The sequence below is a fragment of the Crocodylus porosus genome, unplaced genomic scaffold (genome assembly GCF_001723895.1).
Source record: "Crocodylus porosus isolate Cpor-Errol unplaced genomic scaffold, CroPor_comp1, whole genome shotgun sequence".
NCBI classification, from domain to species: Eukaryota; Metazoa; Chordata; order Crocodylia; family Crocodylidae; genus Crocodylus; species Crocodylus porosus.
Window position 1 is genome coordinate 8,396,423 of NW_017728931.1, and position 14,256 is coordinate 8,410,678.

General features: G+C 50.0%; 1 protein-coding gene across 5 annotated transcripts in view; it reads left to right on the forward strand.

Annotated features, from left to right (window-relative positions):
- The window catches only part of LOC109316232 (alpha-2-macroglobulin-like protein 1), a 61,712-nt gene that overhangs the window by 15,602 nt on the left and 31,854 nt on the right, over nucleotides 1-14,256 (forward strand). For all 5 annotated transcript variants that reach the window (XM_019544138.1, XM_019544140.1, XM_019544139.1 and 2 more), the window contains 14 exons: nucleotides 1,533-1,763; nucleotides 1,882-1,945; nucleotides 4,620-4,765; nucleotides 4,934-5,083; nucleotides 5,918-6,172; nucleotides 7,561-7,669; nucleotides 8,417-8,579; nucleotides 9,751-9,979; nucleotides 10,294-10,417; nucleotides 10,557-10,678; nucleotides 11,210-11,261; nucleotides 11,948-12,031; nucleotides 12,895-13,071; nucleotides 13,305-13,386. In XM_019544138.1, coding sequence (XP_019399683.1) covers nucleotides 1,533-1,763; nucleotides 1,882-1,945; nucleotides 4,620-4,765; nucleotides 4,934-5,083; nucleotides 5,918-6,172; nucleotides 7,561-7,669; nucleotides 8,417-8,579; nucleotides 9,751-9,979; nucleotides 10,294-10,417; nucleotides 10,557-10,678; nucleotides 11,210-11,261; nucleotides 11,948-12,031; nucleotides 12,895-13,071; nucleotides 13,305-13,386 — 1,988 coding nt within the window. The remainder of the gene's footprint in view (nucleotides 1-1,532; nucleotides 1,764-1,881; nucleotides 1,946-4,619; nucleotides 4,766-4,933; nucleotides 5,084-5,917; nucleotides 6,173-7,560; nucleotides 7,670-8,416; nucleotides 8,580-9,750; nucleotides 9,980-10,293; nucleotides 10,418-10,556; nucleotides 10,679-11,209; nucleotides 11,262-11,947; nucleotides 12,032-12,894; nucleotides 13,072-13,304; nucleotides 13,387-14,256) is intronic.

Consider the following 14,256-nt stretch of genomic DNA (forward strand, 5'->3'; position numbering starts at 1 on the left):
TGGGGCCCTCCGTACCTCTCAGGATGGAGTCACCAATGATGATCACGCGACGCTTCTTCCTCCTGGCCTTCTTGCCTCTTTCAGCTTGCACGGGACGCGGTGAGCGTGGAGTTGCCTCCTCCCTGGTTTCGTCCTCTCCTTCCTCCTCCTCCTGGGCTGCCAGGACTTCATACCTGTTCTCCAGCCAGACTGGAGGAACTGGTGCTGCCGTGTCTCGGGCAGCCCTGGCACAGGAGGTGACCGTCTGCCACTTAGCAGTGGAGGGCTCATCTTGAGGTGCATCCTCCTTGGTCGTACAACCTTGCAGGGAAAGAAAATATCTGTCAATTTCCTCCTCTGCCTCCCTGATCCCCCTCAGCCTGCTAACCTCCTCCTGGAGCTCCCTCACCTGCGCCTCCAGGGCCCTAAGGTGGGCACCTGCAGGACAGGTGTGGGGGTCTCCAGTCCCTGCCCCCACAGGCCTTGCTGGGCAGCTCCTGCAGGCCAGGGGGTTGGGGGACGCCAGCCCCCCCGTGGGCTCCGTCTGGGTGGAGGCCTCAGACAAGCCCCGGGAAGGCCGCGCCTCTGAGAGTCTCAAGCCTCTCAGACTCTTCTTAACCTGCCTTTCTCTCTCCTCCCACCTTGTCTATGGGAGTCTTTTCTTTCAGAATCTCTTTGCACTGTCCTTCCTTCACGTGCTTCCCTGGCACCAGAAACAGCAGGAAGTATGAAAGTGAACACTTCTCCTAGCGTGCTCACACTGCAGTGAAATGCATGATGGGTGGCTTGTATCTTCCTTTAAAATGCTCAGCTTTTAGTCTTATTGCACAGGGAGGAAGTAAAGGGGTTAGAAGTATAATCTAGTTGCTCAGAAACCAGGATATCAGCCTAGGTGAGTGGTACTCAAGCTTTTGGCCCTGCAGGCCAGATGAGGAAGCCCTGTGTGCCAGGATCAGGTCTCGTGCTGCTTCCTCCTGGCCCGCATACCCAGACAGGGCTCTGCATTGCTTTGACTGGCCACGGCATGACAGGATCAGGCCTAGAGGCCCACACCTTCCCCTCCAGGCCCTGACTACTGGAATTGGGCCCTGAGATCCAGCACCACCCCACCTAGCCTAGCACTGCCTTGCCCCACCTGCACCACCCCTCTCCTGCCCCTCATGCCAGGATCAGGCCCTATGCTGCCCTGTGCATCCAATCTAGCATACAGGGCAACTCATGGGTCCAAAAATGGGGCAGTAGGGGGTGGTGCCACTTCCCCCTGCTGCCAGATTTTTAGACTTATGGTGACTGGGGCATGGATCTGGCCCATGGGCCACAGTGAATGAATGATCCAGTTAGCAACTGGTACCTTCTGGTATCGGGGTAGGTACTAGTTACCTAGTGATCTGCTCATGGCCTGTGGAGCAGGCTTGGTGGGAAATGCCGCTTGCACACAGAATGTCAGGGGACATAAAAATGTGTCACTATTTCCTGAGGGAGTACAGAGCCTACCCATGGTTGGACCTGGGAGAGGCCATCACAATATGTGTCTGCCATTTTCTGCCTTTTAGGCAAAGTCCACGTTGGAAATACCCAGAAGAAGTTTCACAAAAGTCATTCCATCCTACGGCACTGACATCCTCTCTCTGGAGGCCTTCTATTCTTCCAGCAACAGCTCTGTGAGAATCCACCCTGTTCAGGGGGTGCTGCCCTGTGGGGAGAAGCAGCAAGTTGCCGTGAGCTATCGCCTCTTCATGACAGAGCTGGAAGACGGAGCTGCCCAAGTGGAGTTCTACCACCTGGTGAGTACATAGAGGAGGCAGTGAACAGGGAAGGAAGCAGTCCCTGTAAAGGAGGCCCTGGGACTGTCTTAGCACAGCTAAAGACCGTCAGCTCATTGCTGTCTGTGTTCCTTGTCAGGTTTTGGCCAGAGGATCCCTTATTCATTATGGCCAGAAGACAGTACTTCTTGATGCCCAACTAGGTAAGTCCATAGCACCTTCTAAGAACAGAACAGGGATATAAAAGGAAAACCTCTTTGACCATATTTTGAAGGTGACAGAGACCAGAGCGTGTGAGAGTGACAGGGACAGCACAGGGATACAAGAGGAACCAGTGGTCTCCCAGAGCCTGCAGTTCCGTAGGCAGCCAATGTAGCCCTCCTTTCCTTTGTTCTCCTACTCTCTCCTTCTCTGATCATCTTACGGCAGTTATATTCAGTCAGGGTGGAGTGCTGTGAGGTTCTTTTAAAGGTGCCACAGAGTGCTGTGCAATATTAGGTGTGCAAACACCTACATATAATTCATCAGAAAAATCCAGAGATTTCAAACAAGAATCCAGAGTCAGAAACATACTGACCTGCTGTGGGCTTTCTGAGTTCTTTGCAATGGATGAATTGCTATAGTTTTCTCTAGTCAAGAAATGAGTGAAGTTGAATTTGCATTTTCCACAAAGTGCTTTAAGTCTAACTAGAGGGTGCCTTGAGTCCAAAAAGGCTTAGAACTATTGTCTTATGGGGTTCTTATCCTGTGAGAGATCACCTGCTAAGCTGGAGTGGCCTGGGCCAGTTATTGGCCTGAAGACCGACAGGAGAAAAAAAAGGAAGGTGATGTGAGAATCAGTGTAGAAGGCCCATTGAGGAGATTGCTTTCTCCTTTGGGCCCTCAAGAGTCCATGAGGGGCTCTGCTATGGGGAGAGTAAGGAAAATTCAGTAGAAAATGACAGACATGCAGCTCTCTGCTCTAACTTATGGCGCTTCACAAAAAGTGCCATGAGTTAGAGTGACCCTCCCCTCCCCCACAATCTTCCCCCCTGTTGGGTTGGGGGGGTGAGGGGAATTGAGATCAACTTCAGAGTTGATTCAGCAGAGAAAGGCTACCTGGCTACAGCCTCTCTCCCCTAGCCCCTCCCCCCCACCTGACTCCAGTGCTGTCTGCAGGATTGGAGCGGGGAAAAGAGAGGGAGGGGGAGGGAGCTGCAGGCTGGGGTTTGCCCAGCCTGAGCAGGATGGGGAGGGGGTTTGGGGGAGGTTGCAAGACAGAGAAGCTTCAATCCACCCACCCCTTCAATCCACCCCTCCAGCTCAAGCTGGGCAAACCCCATCCCAGAGCTCCCTCCCCCTCCCTTGTCCCCTCTCCCATCCTGCAGACTGCACTGGGGTTGGGGTTGAGCCCAGCCCTGATTGCACGTAGAGACAGACAGTAGTTAATGAAGGTGCTCCGCTTTGGAGTGCCTTCTGGACCCGCATATGATGAGGGTTAATTAGTCATGCAATCGGGCACCTTTTAAGCACTCTGAAGCCATGCATCTCTGTCAGGGTACAGCTGTAGAGCACCTTCAGGGGGTCAATCATGCAACAAATGTCAGTTCTGTAAGTGCCCTAGGAGACAATATCCCTTGTAGGAACTGCAACCCTCCTGGTTGCTGTTAGGCGTGCCCTAATCAACATAGTGGGGTTTCTTCATATAGCAGTAAACCCCAAGGAATAGTGTTCAGGCCCATATAAGAGGAAATCAAAATAGATTTCGTTGAGCATGAACAAGTTGTGTACTGTACATACTGAGGCAATTACTTTGCTAACCTTGTAAAGTTCTCTCATCAAGGAGACCTCCGGTCCTTATCTATGTGTGGCTAATTCAGGAGGCATGCAACGCGTATCTGAATTGCCCTGAATTGTCTCTAAATTACCCCGCACTGGCAGCATGACAGGGAATCTACCTCCTCTGATTTAGCTTCAAAAACATGTTCGTAGCTGGTAGCTTGGAGGGCCAGTTGGTCAGCTTCCACAGCATTGCTAAACTTGCCAGGAGCAGAGTTTATCCACATTTTGCTCTTGCAGAGTTTAGAAAATTTGTGGGAGGTCAGCTTCTCTCCTGAAGGCCAGAGGGATAGTGGTGGTTGGAAAATGTTTTTCCAAACCGTTTCCATCAGAAAATGCTGCTTTGACAAAATTGAGATTTTTATTTTGCACAATTATATCAATGTTGATAAAATGTTTATTGTGGGGGGGGATGGACAGGAATTAAAATTATCCTTTCTGAGATGTTGGAATGTTCCATGTTGGCATTTTCAAAATGGAAATTTTAGATTTTTGGATTCAGAATGAAAATTTTAGATTTTTGGTTTCAGAATGACTTTGCATCTCAAACTGTGTCCTTAATGCATAGAAGCAAGTGAAAAAGAGGTAAAAAAATCACAAGGTCATGTTTCACATTTATCAGAAAAAGCATATTTTGATTGATCCAAATGGAAATCCTGTTGTTTTGTTGCAGAACAGGTTTCAGGAAGTTGGCTTGTCCTCTGTTTGAAATAAAAAGAAACCAATGAACATTGCTCATTGGTTGGACATCCATTCTCTAGCCTACTTTCCATCAGAGCCCTGCAGAAGCTAAGCCTGCTAACAAAGCCCCATTGAACACCTATGCCAGCAATTCTCAATCAGGGTATCACAACATCCCAGGATTCTGTGAAATCCTTTTAAGGGTGCAGAAGAATTGATCTGTTTTTTTCCATAGTCATGAAATGAATGAAAGCTAAGAACTGACATGTTGAGGGGTTCGTGGAGTCTAAAAATGTTGAGAACTATTGGCCTATGTTCTGTAGTAACAGGGTTCTCTGCAGCTCTTTAAATCTCTCTGTTTGTGTCTCCTCCATACAGCTCATTATCAAGGGACCTTCAACATCAGTCTTCCCATAAATGCCATGTCACCCTCGGCTACCATGTTGGTTTATGCTGCTTTCCCTGAAGGCCGGGTGGCTGCTGACAGCACCACCCTGAAGGTCTCTGAATGCTTCAGGAACAATGTAAGCTGGGAGTGTACATGGGGTACAGACCACATGGAGCACCTGCTGTTTCTTGTCTATTGACTGCTTGGGAAAGAGGGGTCATGCCAAGAAAGACCCTGCTAGCCTTTCTTCTGGCCTTTTCTCTTCTCCCTATTCATTGAGTGTCTTCCTTGTGTGCTGTTCTAGGTGAACTTGGGCTTCTCAGAGAAGATGGCCCTCCCTGGGTCAGCTGTTCACCTCCAGGTGCAAGCGGCACCAGGGTCCATGTGCAGCATCCGTGCTGTGGATCAGAGCATTCTCCTCATGAGACAAGAGGCAGAGCTGTCTAGGGCCAGTGTGAGTCACTCAACTGTAAGGAAGGCTGAGTCATGCTGGCATCAGGAGTATCTCAGTTCCCTGTCTGGCTTTAGGCCCTGGGCCTGCAGGTGTGATGGCTGTTACCAGGGGTGTGAGTGGGAAGAGTGTACAACCTATGCCTGAAAAAAGCAAAAAGCCTATGCCTGACTTGAACCTTCAACCCCAAACCCAACTCCCATCTTTCACTTAACAGGGATAGCTTATACAAGAACTGCTCTCCTTCAGTCTAACACATTATTATAGATTTTCAGAGTAACCAAATCCAAGTTGTTCTACCACTACTAAATGTTATAGGACACAAGCACACCTACCCCCAGAGGTGGAACCCTCTGAATCTCATTTCCTGACCCAATCAATCCTCCCAGCTGTGACAGGGGTAGAAACAGTACACAAGAGGTGAGAGGCTCCATACTCCAACCTCCAACTCTTCAGTCCAGGTGGTCCAATCCATCTAAGACTGGAAATGGAAGTAGTGCCCTTGCATTGAAAAGGTTTGTCTCCCCCTCCTCTGGCCTATGGCCAGATTGCACATGGCACTCAAGATATGAGAGCCAGGTACTCCAATCCCTAATTCCCTGGTGTGTCCTATCCCATGCAGGATGTCCAGACATGCTGTAGGCCATAGGAAACATCTTCTCCTGGCTTGCTTTCAGGCCTCAGCTATGATCCATGAGCTTCAGGAGCCACTATGAATGAGCCCTCCTCCCAAATAGTGTCCCCCAAGCTGCCTCTAGAGCATAAGAGTTGTCTGCCTTCCCCACTCTCATGTCTCCATTCGTGCCTGGCTGCATGTGTGTCTGTTTCTATCTGCAGGTGTACCGCCTGTTCAGCTATCCCAAGGAGTACCCTGATGCCATTAGAGACCCTTACAGTGACCCCTGCATTAATTATCAGCGTCACAAGAGGAGTCCTGGGGTCTCAGCATCTCCAGGCAGTTCTACCGCTGAGGATCAGACTACCATGCCTCCAACAATGCTTCCTCCTAAAGTAATTTCATCCTTCATGCAGACGGACTACCCCACCTACTCCTACCCGGTGTCCCTGCCAGACCTACATGAAATTCTAAAGGTAAATGCTCTTCCCATACCTCAGCCATGTGCCTGGAGCCCTGGGGCCTTTTGAATCCCAGAACTTGCCTTTCCAGATCTCCAGATGCCCAGTTTCTTACTTCCAGATCATTTGCCTTAGGTGCTCAATACTCTGGATACACCAGATACTAAACTTAGAGATTTCTGCAGTCCCAGACTCTCAGCTTCCTAAAACTGAGATCCCCAAAGCCATTGTCCCACAGACCTCACTGCTTCTGGCTTCCCTTTCTCCCAAATGCCCAGACTCCTAAAGCTCAAAATGCCTGAGCCCTGGACTTTGGGGTGAGAGGGCAGAAGGGAGAGAAACAGAGAAATGGGTACAGCTGAAGTGTGGAAGGATAAAAGAGAAAGAGAATGGGGAGGGCTGGAGAATAGAGGGAGAGAAGGAAAGAGGAGAGAACAGAAGAAAAAAAAGGAAAGGGCAGAACCACTACCAGAAGTTGCACCATTACCACAGGAGGTTGTAGAGGCAGATAGTATAGTCAGGTTCAAAAAGGGACTGGACAAATTTAGAAATGATAGCTCCATTAATAGCTGTTAAACAGAACTACCAGGGATGTATCTCTAAACCAATAATGGTGGATGGTAGGGAAGGTATGACAGGGAATAGCTCACTCCAGATCAGTGGTTCTCAACCTTTTTAAACTCAAGGCACCATTCATTAGACTCAAGGACTGTCCTTAGAAAATACCAACTTGCAGCTTTCAATCATTTCTTGACTCAGGAAAATAATCGAGCAACTCTTCTGTTGAAAAGAACTCAGAAAAGCCACAACTGGTCAGAGTGGTTTTGACAGTATGGATTCCCATTTGAAATCTCTGAGTTTATCCTGTAAATTGTGTATATGTGCACCTATGAGTTGCTTGGCACCCCGGTTGAAAATCACTGTTCCACATATACTGCTCTCCCTTTAAGCAAGGGCAGCCAACCTGTGGTACACATGCCACAATTTGAGAGCATAGGACCTGTGTTAGAAAGTGGTTGTCAGGCATCCTTTTGACATGACTTGTCCAAAGGAACTGATGCCGTATAAACATGGTTTCAATGCTGGTGGTGCATGCTTGAGCCAGAATGCTGGCATGTGTTCTTCTGTCCTTCCAGTTGATATGGAGGATTTTCCTAAGACATCACTGATGAAAATGTTTCAGGTGTTTCTGATATATTGTCCAGGTTTCACACACATACAACAGGGTAGCCATTCTAACCTGGCTGTCACTGAGAAGCTCTGGGTGGGCCCCAGGTGCAGCTCAGTGACATGCAGGATGTTGGGGAAGTTGTGAATGGGATGCTGAGTAGGCACAACAGGTTAGTGTGTGCTAGGAGAGGGCTGGCCTAATCCTGGTTTCTTCCTATTTTTTTCCCACACAGAACATAGGTTTGAAATTTTTGACCAACCTTCAAATCAAGTCTCCTGTTGAGTGCCGCAGCGAGGACAATTACTACCTGGACTTTGCAGTGCCTGAGTTTGATTATGAAGGCTAGTCTCTCTGGAAAACAGCATAGCAAACTGTGTGAAGAAGGCTGAAGACATTGCCTGTGTGGGGTTGTGTGCCAGGGAGTCAGGGCAGTTTTTCAACAGTACATGGAGGATGTTACCTAGATTTATCACCTCCGGGGTGCATGGTTTCTGGCAGAGGTGAAAGGGGATTGAATGGGATGCTTGTGGCAGGGTTACTGGGGGAGGTCTCTGGCAGCAGGGAGGAGGGTGAAATGGTGAGTGTGTGGTTAGGGAAGAGAATGAGGGAGCTGGCAGAAGACAGGGGAATCTGTTAGGGGCCTGGTAAGGTGTGAGGAGCCAGGCTTCTCTGGAAAACAGAATAAGCATGGGTGAAGCATGGGTGGGAATCTGGGCATCCACCTTGGGTAGTGGTGGTAGGTGTGCTGAAGGAAGATCAAGGAGCTGTGTGGAGGATGAGTCCCTCCTGTGGTGTGTATGTGGTTGGGCCCCAGGGGAAATTGATAATACTTGAATAGGGCCCAGGGAATCAGGTGAGGAAGATGAAATTAGAAGAGAAGGAGAGGGCTTTCAGGAGTTACTTGCGAGAGAGAACGGGATCAGGGTGGGAGGATGGAGATGTGGGGAGTTGGCTGCTGCTCTACAGTTATAAGGGTTAATATGGCACATGAGATATGGGGCATTGCCATCAACTGTGCTCTCCCTAGCTTGGGTCTCTTGCCCCCTGTGGGGTCTTTTGGCACTAACAGGCTGACTTGACATTCCTAGGAATGAAAGATAAATCATATGTTGTAACCAGTATGGGATCTGCTGAGAAAGAAGAGGTAGCTGGTCCTAGCAATGAGCCAGAAATCAGCGAGACGGGTGGTGAAGCCATGCAGCCCCGCTCCTGGTTCCCTGAGACCTTCATATGGAGTTTGGTCCCCATCAAGTAAGGTGCCACGCTACCAGAGGTTGTGACCTCCTCAGACCCACTGGCTTATCTGGGTCAGAATGGGTAGAGTGTGGGTGGAAGCTAAGCCTGGGGAGTGCTTCAGCTACTGAGAGCAAGGAGGGGCTCTGCTGTAATCTCTCTGTATGACCTTGGGCAAGTCACTTAAGTTTTCCAGGCCTTCCTTACCCAGCTGTAACATCATCACCATCTTCTCAGCTCTCTCATTCCGAGTGTGTGTAAGTGTGTGTGTGCAGGGCCTCACAAGCTAGGGCCCTAGTCATTGCCAGACTTTAGGAGCTCTTTGGTACTCACATGGTACTCACAGCAATGCAAGGTTGGGCGAGGGTCAGCTGGGTCTCCGAGTCTAGGCACTTGCTGGTTTGTAAGTGGCTCTGCATTCCCTTCCATCTCCTCTCCTTGTAACCATGCCTCCACTTTGAGCTCAGTCCTGCAGTAGTAGTGTCAAGACATGGGCTTGGCTTCTACCTCAGAGATGTTTCTAAATCATGTTCAACTTTGCTCTGTGTACGTGCAAAGCCAACTCTGTGGGGATATTGCCCAGGCCATAGGTACCACTGAGGTCCTTACTTGCTGGTTGGACAACTTAGGAGAGAAAGCCTTCCCACTTTTCATCTGGATCTTCCCTGCTCTAAGGAGCCCCTGGCTCTCTTAGGGGGCATATGTACACTCCCTTGCAAGCTCTTTATACATTATACCTTTGCTATTTCCCCAGTAGCCCTTTCTTCCCACCCCAGCAAAGAAATACCCCAACACTAATAATGTATCTCTCCTCAGCAAGACCAACCAAATATGGACTGGAGGAAGCATATAAAGCCAATAAAAGTGAGGGGATTTTACAAAGTCTACCACAGGGACTTTTTTTTAAACAGCTCAGATCTAAAGCTCCTGTCCAAAACACTCCCTTTCCTCCAGCTCTCTCAGAAAACTGTACCCTAACATGTTTCACTTCAAATGAGCAGTTTTCTCTCAGGCCCAATTAAGGCAGTCCTGGAAGTGGGGCATGAAATGAAACGCTAGTCTTGATCTTCACTGCCACTCATCCTCTGCCCTTTTCCCATCACTGTGCTGCTTGTGTGACAGGGGGGCTGGGAGGACACGTGGAGCAGCACGGTTCCCCTTTGAGCAGTGCCCACCTTTCTCTCCTCAGTGACTCTGGGGTGGCTGAGCTACCTGTCACAGTCCCTGATACGATCACAGACTGGAAGGCCATGACATTCTGCACATCGGAGTACAGTGGTCTGGGAATATCCGAGACTGTCAGCCTCCGGGTCTTCAAGCCCTTCTTTGTGGAACCAGCCTTGCCCTACTCTGCAGTCCGGGGGGAGTCCTTTCCCCTGTCAGTCAAGGTCTTCAGCTACTTGAAGCAGTGTATGGTGGTAAGCGGCTTCTTCAGGGGCTGAGAGAGGGTGCTATAGTGCCATGTACTTCATGGATACAGAGTCAGGCAAGCTGTTTCCTCAGGGAAAGGCAGCCTCCTTCAATCACAAGAGGCCCAGGCAGCATGAACAGTATCTAGCTGCCTGACAGCCCTATCCAGGAGGGTTGAGCCACTTGATTGCTCATGAGTCCTGAACCCAAAAGGTGGTGGGGGCAGTTATGATGGGCCTGTGGGCCTTTTGGTTCAAGAGGCTGGGGAGGAATAAATCTCAGCAGTGAATCTCACCCAGGTCCCTTTTACTCTGACCTCCAGATTCAGCTTAGTGTCCTGGACTCTGGGGATTTCGAGTTTGTGCAGTCAAATGTCAAGTTCACTGCCTGCCTTTGCCCTGACTTGGCAAAAACCTTTTTCTGGGATGTGAAGGCTACAAAACTGGGTAAGGAAGGATTGTTTGATTGGAAAGGGCTGCAGGGCAGAAGTGAGGGGCACTGGCTGAACTGTGGAGGGAGCTCACGGACCAAACTAGGATGCAAACTCTCCAGCATAAGCAGACCCATTTATATTTTGAATTTCAGGGGAGGTGAATTTCACCATCACCGCTGAGGCGACTGAACAAGAAGGTGTTTGCACAGACCGTGCAGCCATCATGCCAGAGACTGGAGGAAAAGACATAGTGGTTAAACCCCTGCTGGTGAAGGTCAGGTCCTGCTCTGAGCTTGTTTGGAATGGGGAGTTAAAAAACCATGGGCGCTTGTACATGTTGCGCATTGTTCACATACACGTTATGAAAGGGCACAAAAAATCACCATGTGGCTAGTTTAGTTGCGTGAGCAAATACACGTTGACTTTTTTTATTGTGGCAGGTTTTGATTTATCATGCCTATCCCAAATTGCCTAATCGCAGAGGAGGAAGGCATGTCTCCTCAGGGAGAGGTCGGCAACAGCATATGTCTAATGGCGAAGCTGCCTACGATCAGTCAATGAGCACCAAACTCGCTGTGCAGTGCCCCTGGTTTGGTGTATGGCTGAGTTTGGTGTATGGCTGAGGGTCACTTCACACTGCAGACTGACAGGTCCTGCTGTAAACTTATTAGCTGGGGAGCAGTCCAGCCAGGCAGGGGGAGGCATTTTGCTGCACTTTGCAGTGCAAATAGAGCCACCTGACTGCCCCCACCACCTGTTTCTCTTCCACTCTCCTTCCTCCTGAGCTCTTCTATTCTCCCTGCAGGCAGAAGGGCTCCTGGAGGAGAACACTCATGCCTCTCTGCTGTGCCCCAAAGGTAGGGCTGCGGGCAGTACAGCACAGGGTGTGCCTCAAGGTTGATGGCCCAGCATGGCGTGTGTGTGTGTGTGTGGAGTGAGGGGAGGTTACACAGACAGCACAGTCTAACAGCTGCTCCAGTGGTATTTGGAAGTGGCGGGTGGAGTCCTGGTGAGAGCAGACATGCTGGGGCTTTAGGTGACTTGCTGCATGGGGAGATGCTGCCAAAGCAGTGGTAGCACTGGTTGTTGGTACTGCTGAGCCACTGCACGGCTGTGTCATGGAGCTACTGTGCCACTGAGGCAGTGTGCTTCCATGTAGCCCAATCCTCCTAACAGCACATTTTAGCATCCAGGCTGCTGTCAGGCCCCTGAGCCATGGCAATACCATGTTACAAGGTCACAGTGATGCTGTGCCACCTTCTTCCTGAGCCACCACATGCAGCTACATGAGCATATTAGGCCAGCTTCCACCCCCTCACCAAGACGGCTCCCATGGACAGGCAGGGCATTCGTTCCCTGGGCCTACCTAAGACTGTCACTGTAACCAGCTCGGCATTCCCCTTTTGTCATATTCTCATGCCTTTATTATCTAGGAAACCATCAAAATTCAGGGAAGGGAGCTGGGGTACATACCTGTACCAAGCTTTTGGGGCCCTTGTCTTCCTGCACCCTGCTGACATGCCACTACTGTTATTACTTGCAGGGGAACCTGTTTCAGAGACCATCACTCTCGATTTGCCAGAGAATGTGGTGCAAGGATCGGAGAGAGCCTATGTTTCTTTCCTAGGTGAGCAGCCTGTGTGCCTCAGGTCAGGGCATCTTGGAAATGGGGAGTTTCCAGGCAGGAAACCATTTTGGGCCATATTTTCTTTTGGTAGAGGGTGCAGGGAGCAGACTCACCTTCACTGTGGTGATCAGCATGCAAGAGGAGGGAGGCCTGCATGACTACAGGCCACTCCTGTCTATCCCCCATGGACTTAATCCCGATAGCCAATGCAAGATTCAGTCCAATCACATTTGCTTCCTCTCCAGTCCTGTCTTTCTCACATACTAAAATGTAGTCACTCCACCTTTCTGCCTTTAAAACATTGAAGTTTTCTAAGGCAGAGTGAGAGCAGAAACAGCCCCTTTAGGAATCCACTTCTTAAAAAAAGGACTGCAAACAGTTCAAATGGTTATTTTCAAATGCAGACAGTCACTAACCTTTACAACTCCCTGCAGCAGGGTGTGGAAGAAAATGACCTTGGGGAGTATATACTGAGATGAATGTGAACAGGATTTGCAGTGCCATTAGTATAATTGTGAGCTGATGCATTCGAGAGGTTTTATGCCTCCCTGAATGGGCCCCTGTTACAGATGCAACACAGGACTAGATGGATTTGTGAGCCCAGTTGAAGGTGGGCTACAGGATCTCTACAATGGGCCATGGTCTTCTCCAGGACGGTGCCTGCTATGGGTCTGGTTCTCCAACCAATCTAGTTTCACATGGATGTCACATTCTTAATGAAGTGGCACCTGATTCAGGCCAAAGTGAGAGGCGAATTGGACCCCAGCTTACTAAATTACTTCAGTCAGTGTCAGGGACAAGGGAGGGCAATTTCTAAATATGAACATTTAAAGCCCTCTGAAGAAAAGGGTTTTTTCTCACAGGAGACATCATGGGATCAGCTCTGCAAAACCTAGATCGACTCCTCCAGATGTCCAGTGGCTGTGGAGAGCAGAACATGGTCCGCTTTGCCCCTAATGTTTTTATTACACGGTACCTGGAGGAGACAGGGCAGCTGACTCCGAAGACCAAACAGAAGGCTGTTGGCTACTTGAAAAGTGGTGAGCTGGGGTAGCCCGGAGATGGGCTGCTAGCTAAAGAGTAAACTAAAAAGCTGAGAGGGTGGAGTTGGGGGGAGATGGTCTGTGCTTCCTCTACTCCATGTGTAAAGAAGAATGCTTAAGCCTCTTCGCAAAGCCCTTTCCTGGACTGCTCATAGGCCAAAGCTCTGAATATGGCTACGATGAAGAGGAATCGGGAAGGAGACTACTCCCCTTTGTCTCCCTTTCCACAGGATACCAGCGGCAGCTCCGGTACAAGCACACAGATGGCTCATACAGTGCCTTTGGGGAAGGCAGTGGGCCAGGGAACACCTGGTAAGCAAAGACTGCACAGAGCCTGAGCTGGGAGCTGGTGCAGTTCATTCAGCCCAGGGATGGTGAAAGAAAGCTGGTCTGATGAGGCAAGGGCTGCTCTTGCTATCTTCAGCAGGAGAACCTGAGACAGTCCAGGGAGCTTAGCGGGGTTGGATGCTTCGGGGGCTGAAAGTTTCTATGTCTTTCTTTACGTATGCTGCTTTCCTTCCCCTCCCCTTTGCCCCATATTCCCAGGGCTAGTTTGAGGGCCCAGCTTATTCATATTTCTCCCATGGGAGACACATGTGACTTTCTAGGTGTGGACAGAATTAACAACTGAAATGTTTCCAAGTGAAAGGGAGCGTTTCAGCCAGGGGCACACGTATGTCCCTTGGCTCAGAGGTTTCAAATGTTGGGGCCTCCTTGCAGGGGGTGCTAGGCAGCTCTGCCCTTTGCTCCTCTTCCCCCTCACCTCACAATGATGGGAGGTAAAAAGGAAGGGAGAGTGAGTAGGAAGGTATGTGGGGGAAACAGGGAGTGGGTGGCAGGTGCTCCCGCCACCCTGCCTCCAAGAATCTGATACTCCAGCTCTAATCTCCTCTACCTCCACTCCATCTCAGCCCAGTGAAGGTATAGAGGAAACTGGTGCTGAGGGGGACCCAACTCTTGCAGGGGTGGGTAGGGCAGGAGTTGGCAGGGGGGCTAGGAGAGGATGTGAGCCCAGCACCTGTGGAGATGCAGTCAGGAAGGCCAAACATACCTTGTCCTGCATCCACAGATGCATCTCAAGCAGGTCCAAGGAGGTGATCCTCCCCCTCTGTGTGACACTGGTCAGGCCGCAGCTGGAGTACTGCGTCCAGTTCTGGGCGCCGCACTTCAGGAGGGATGTGG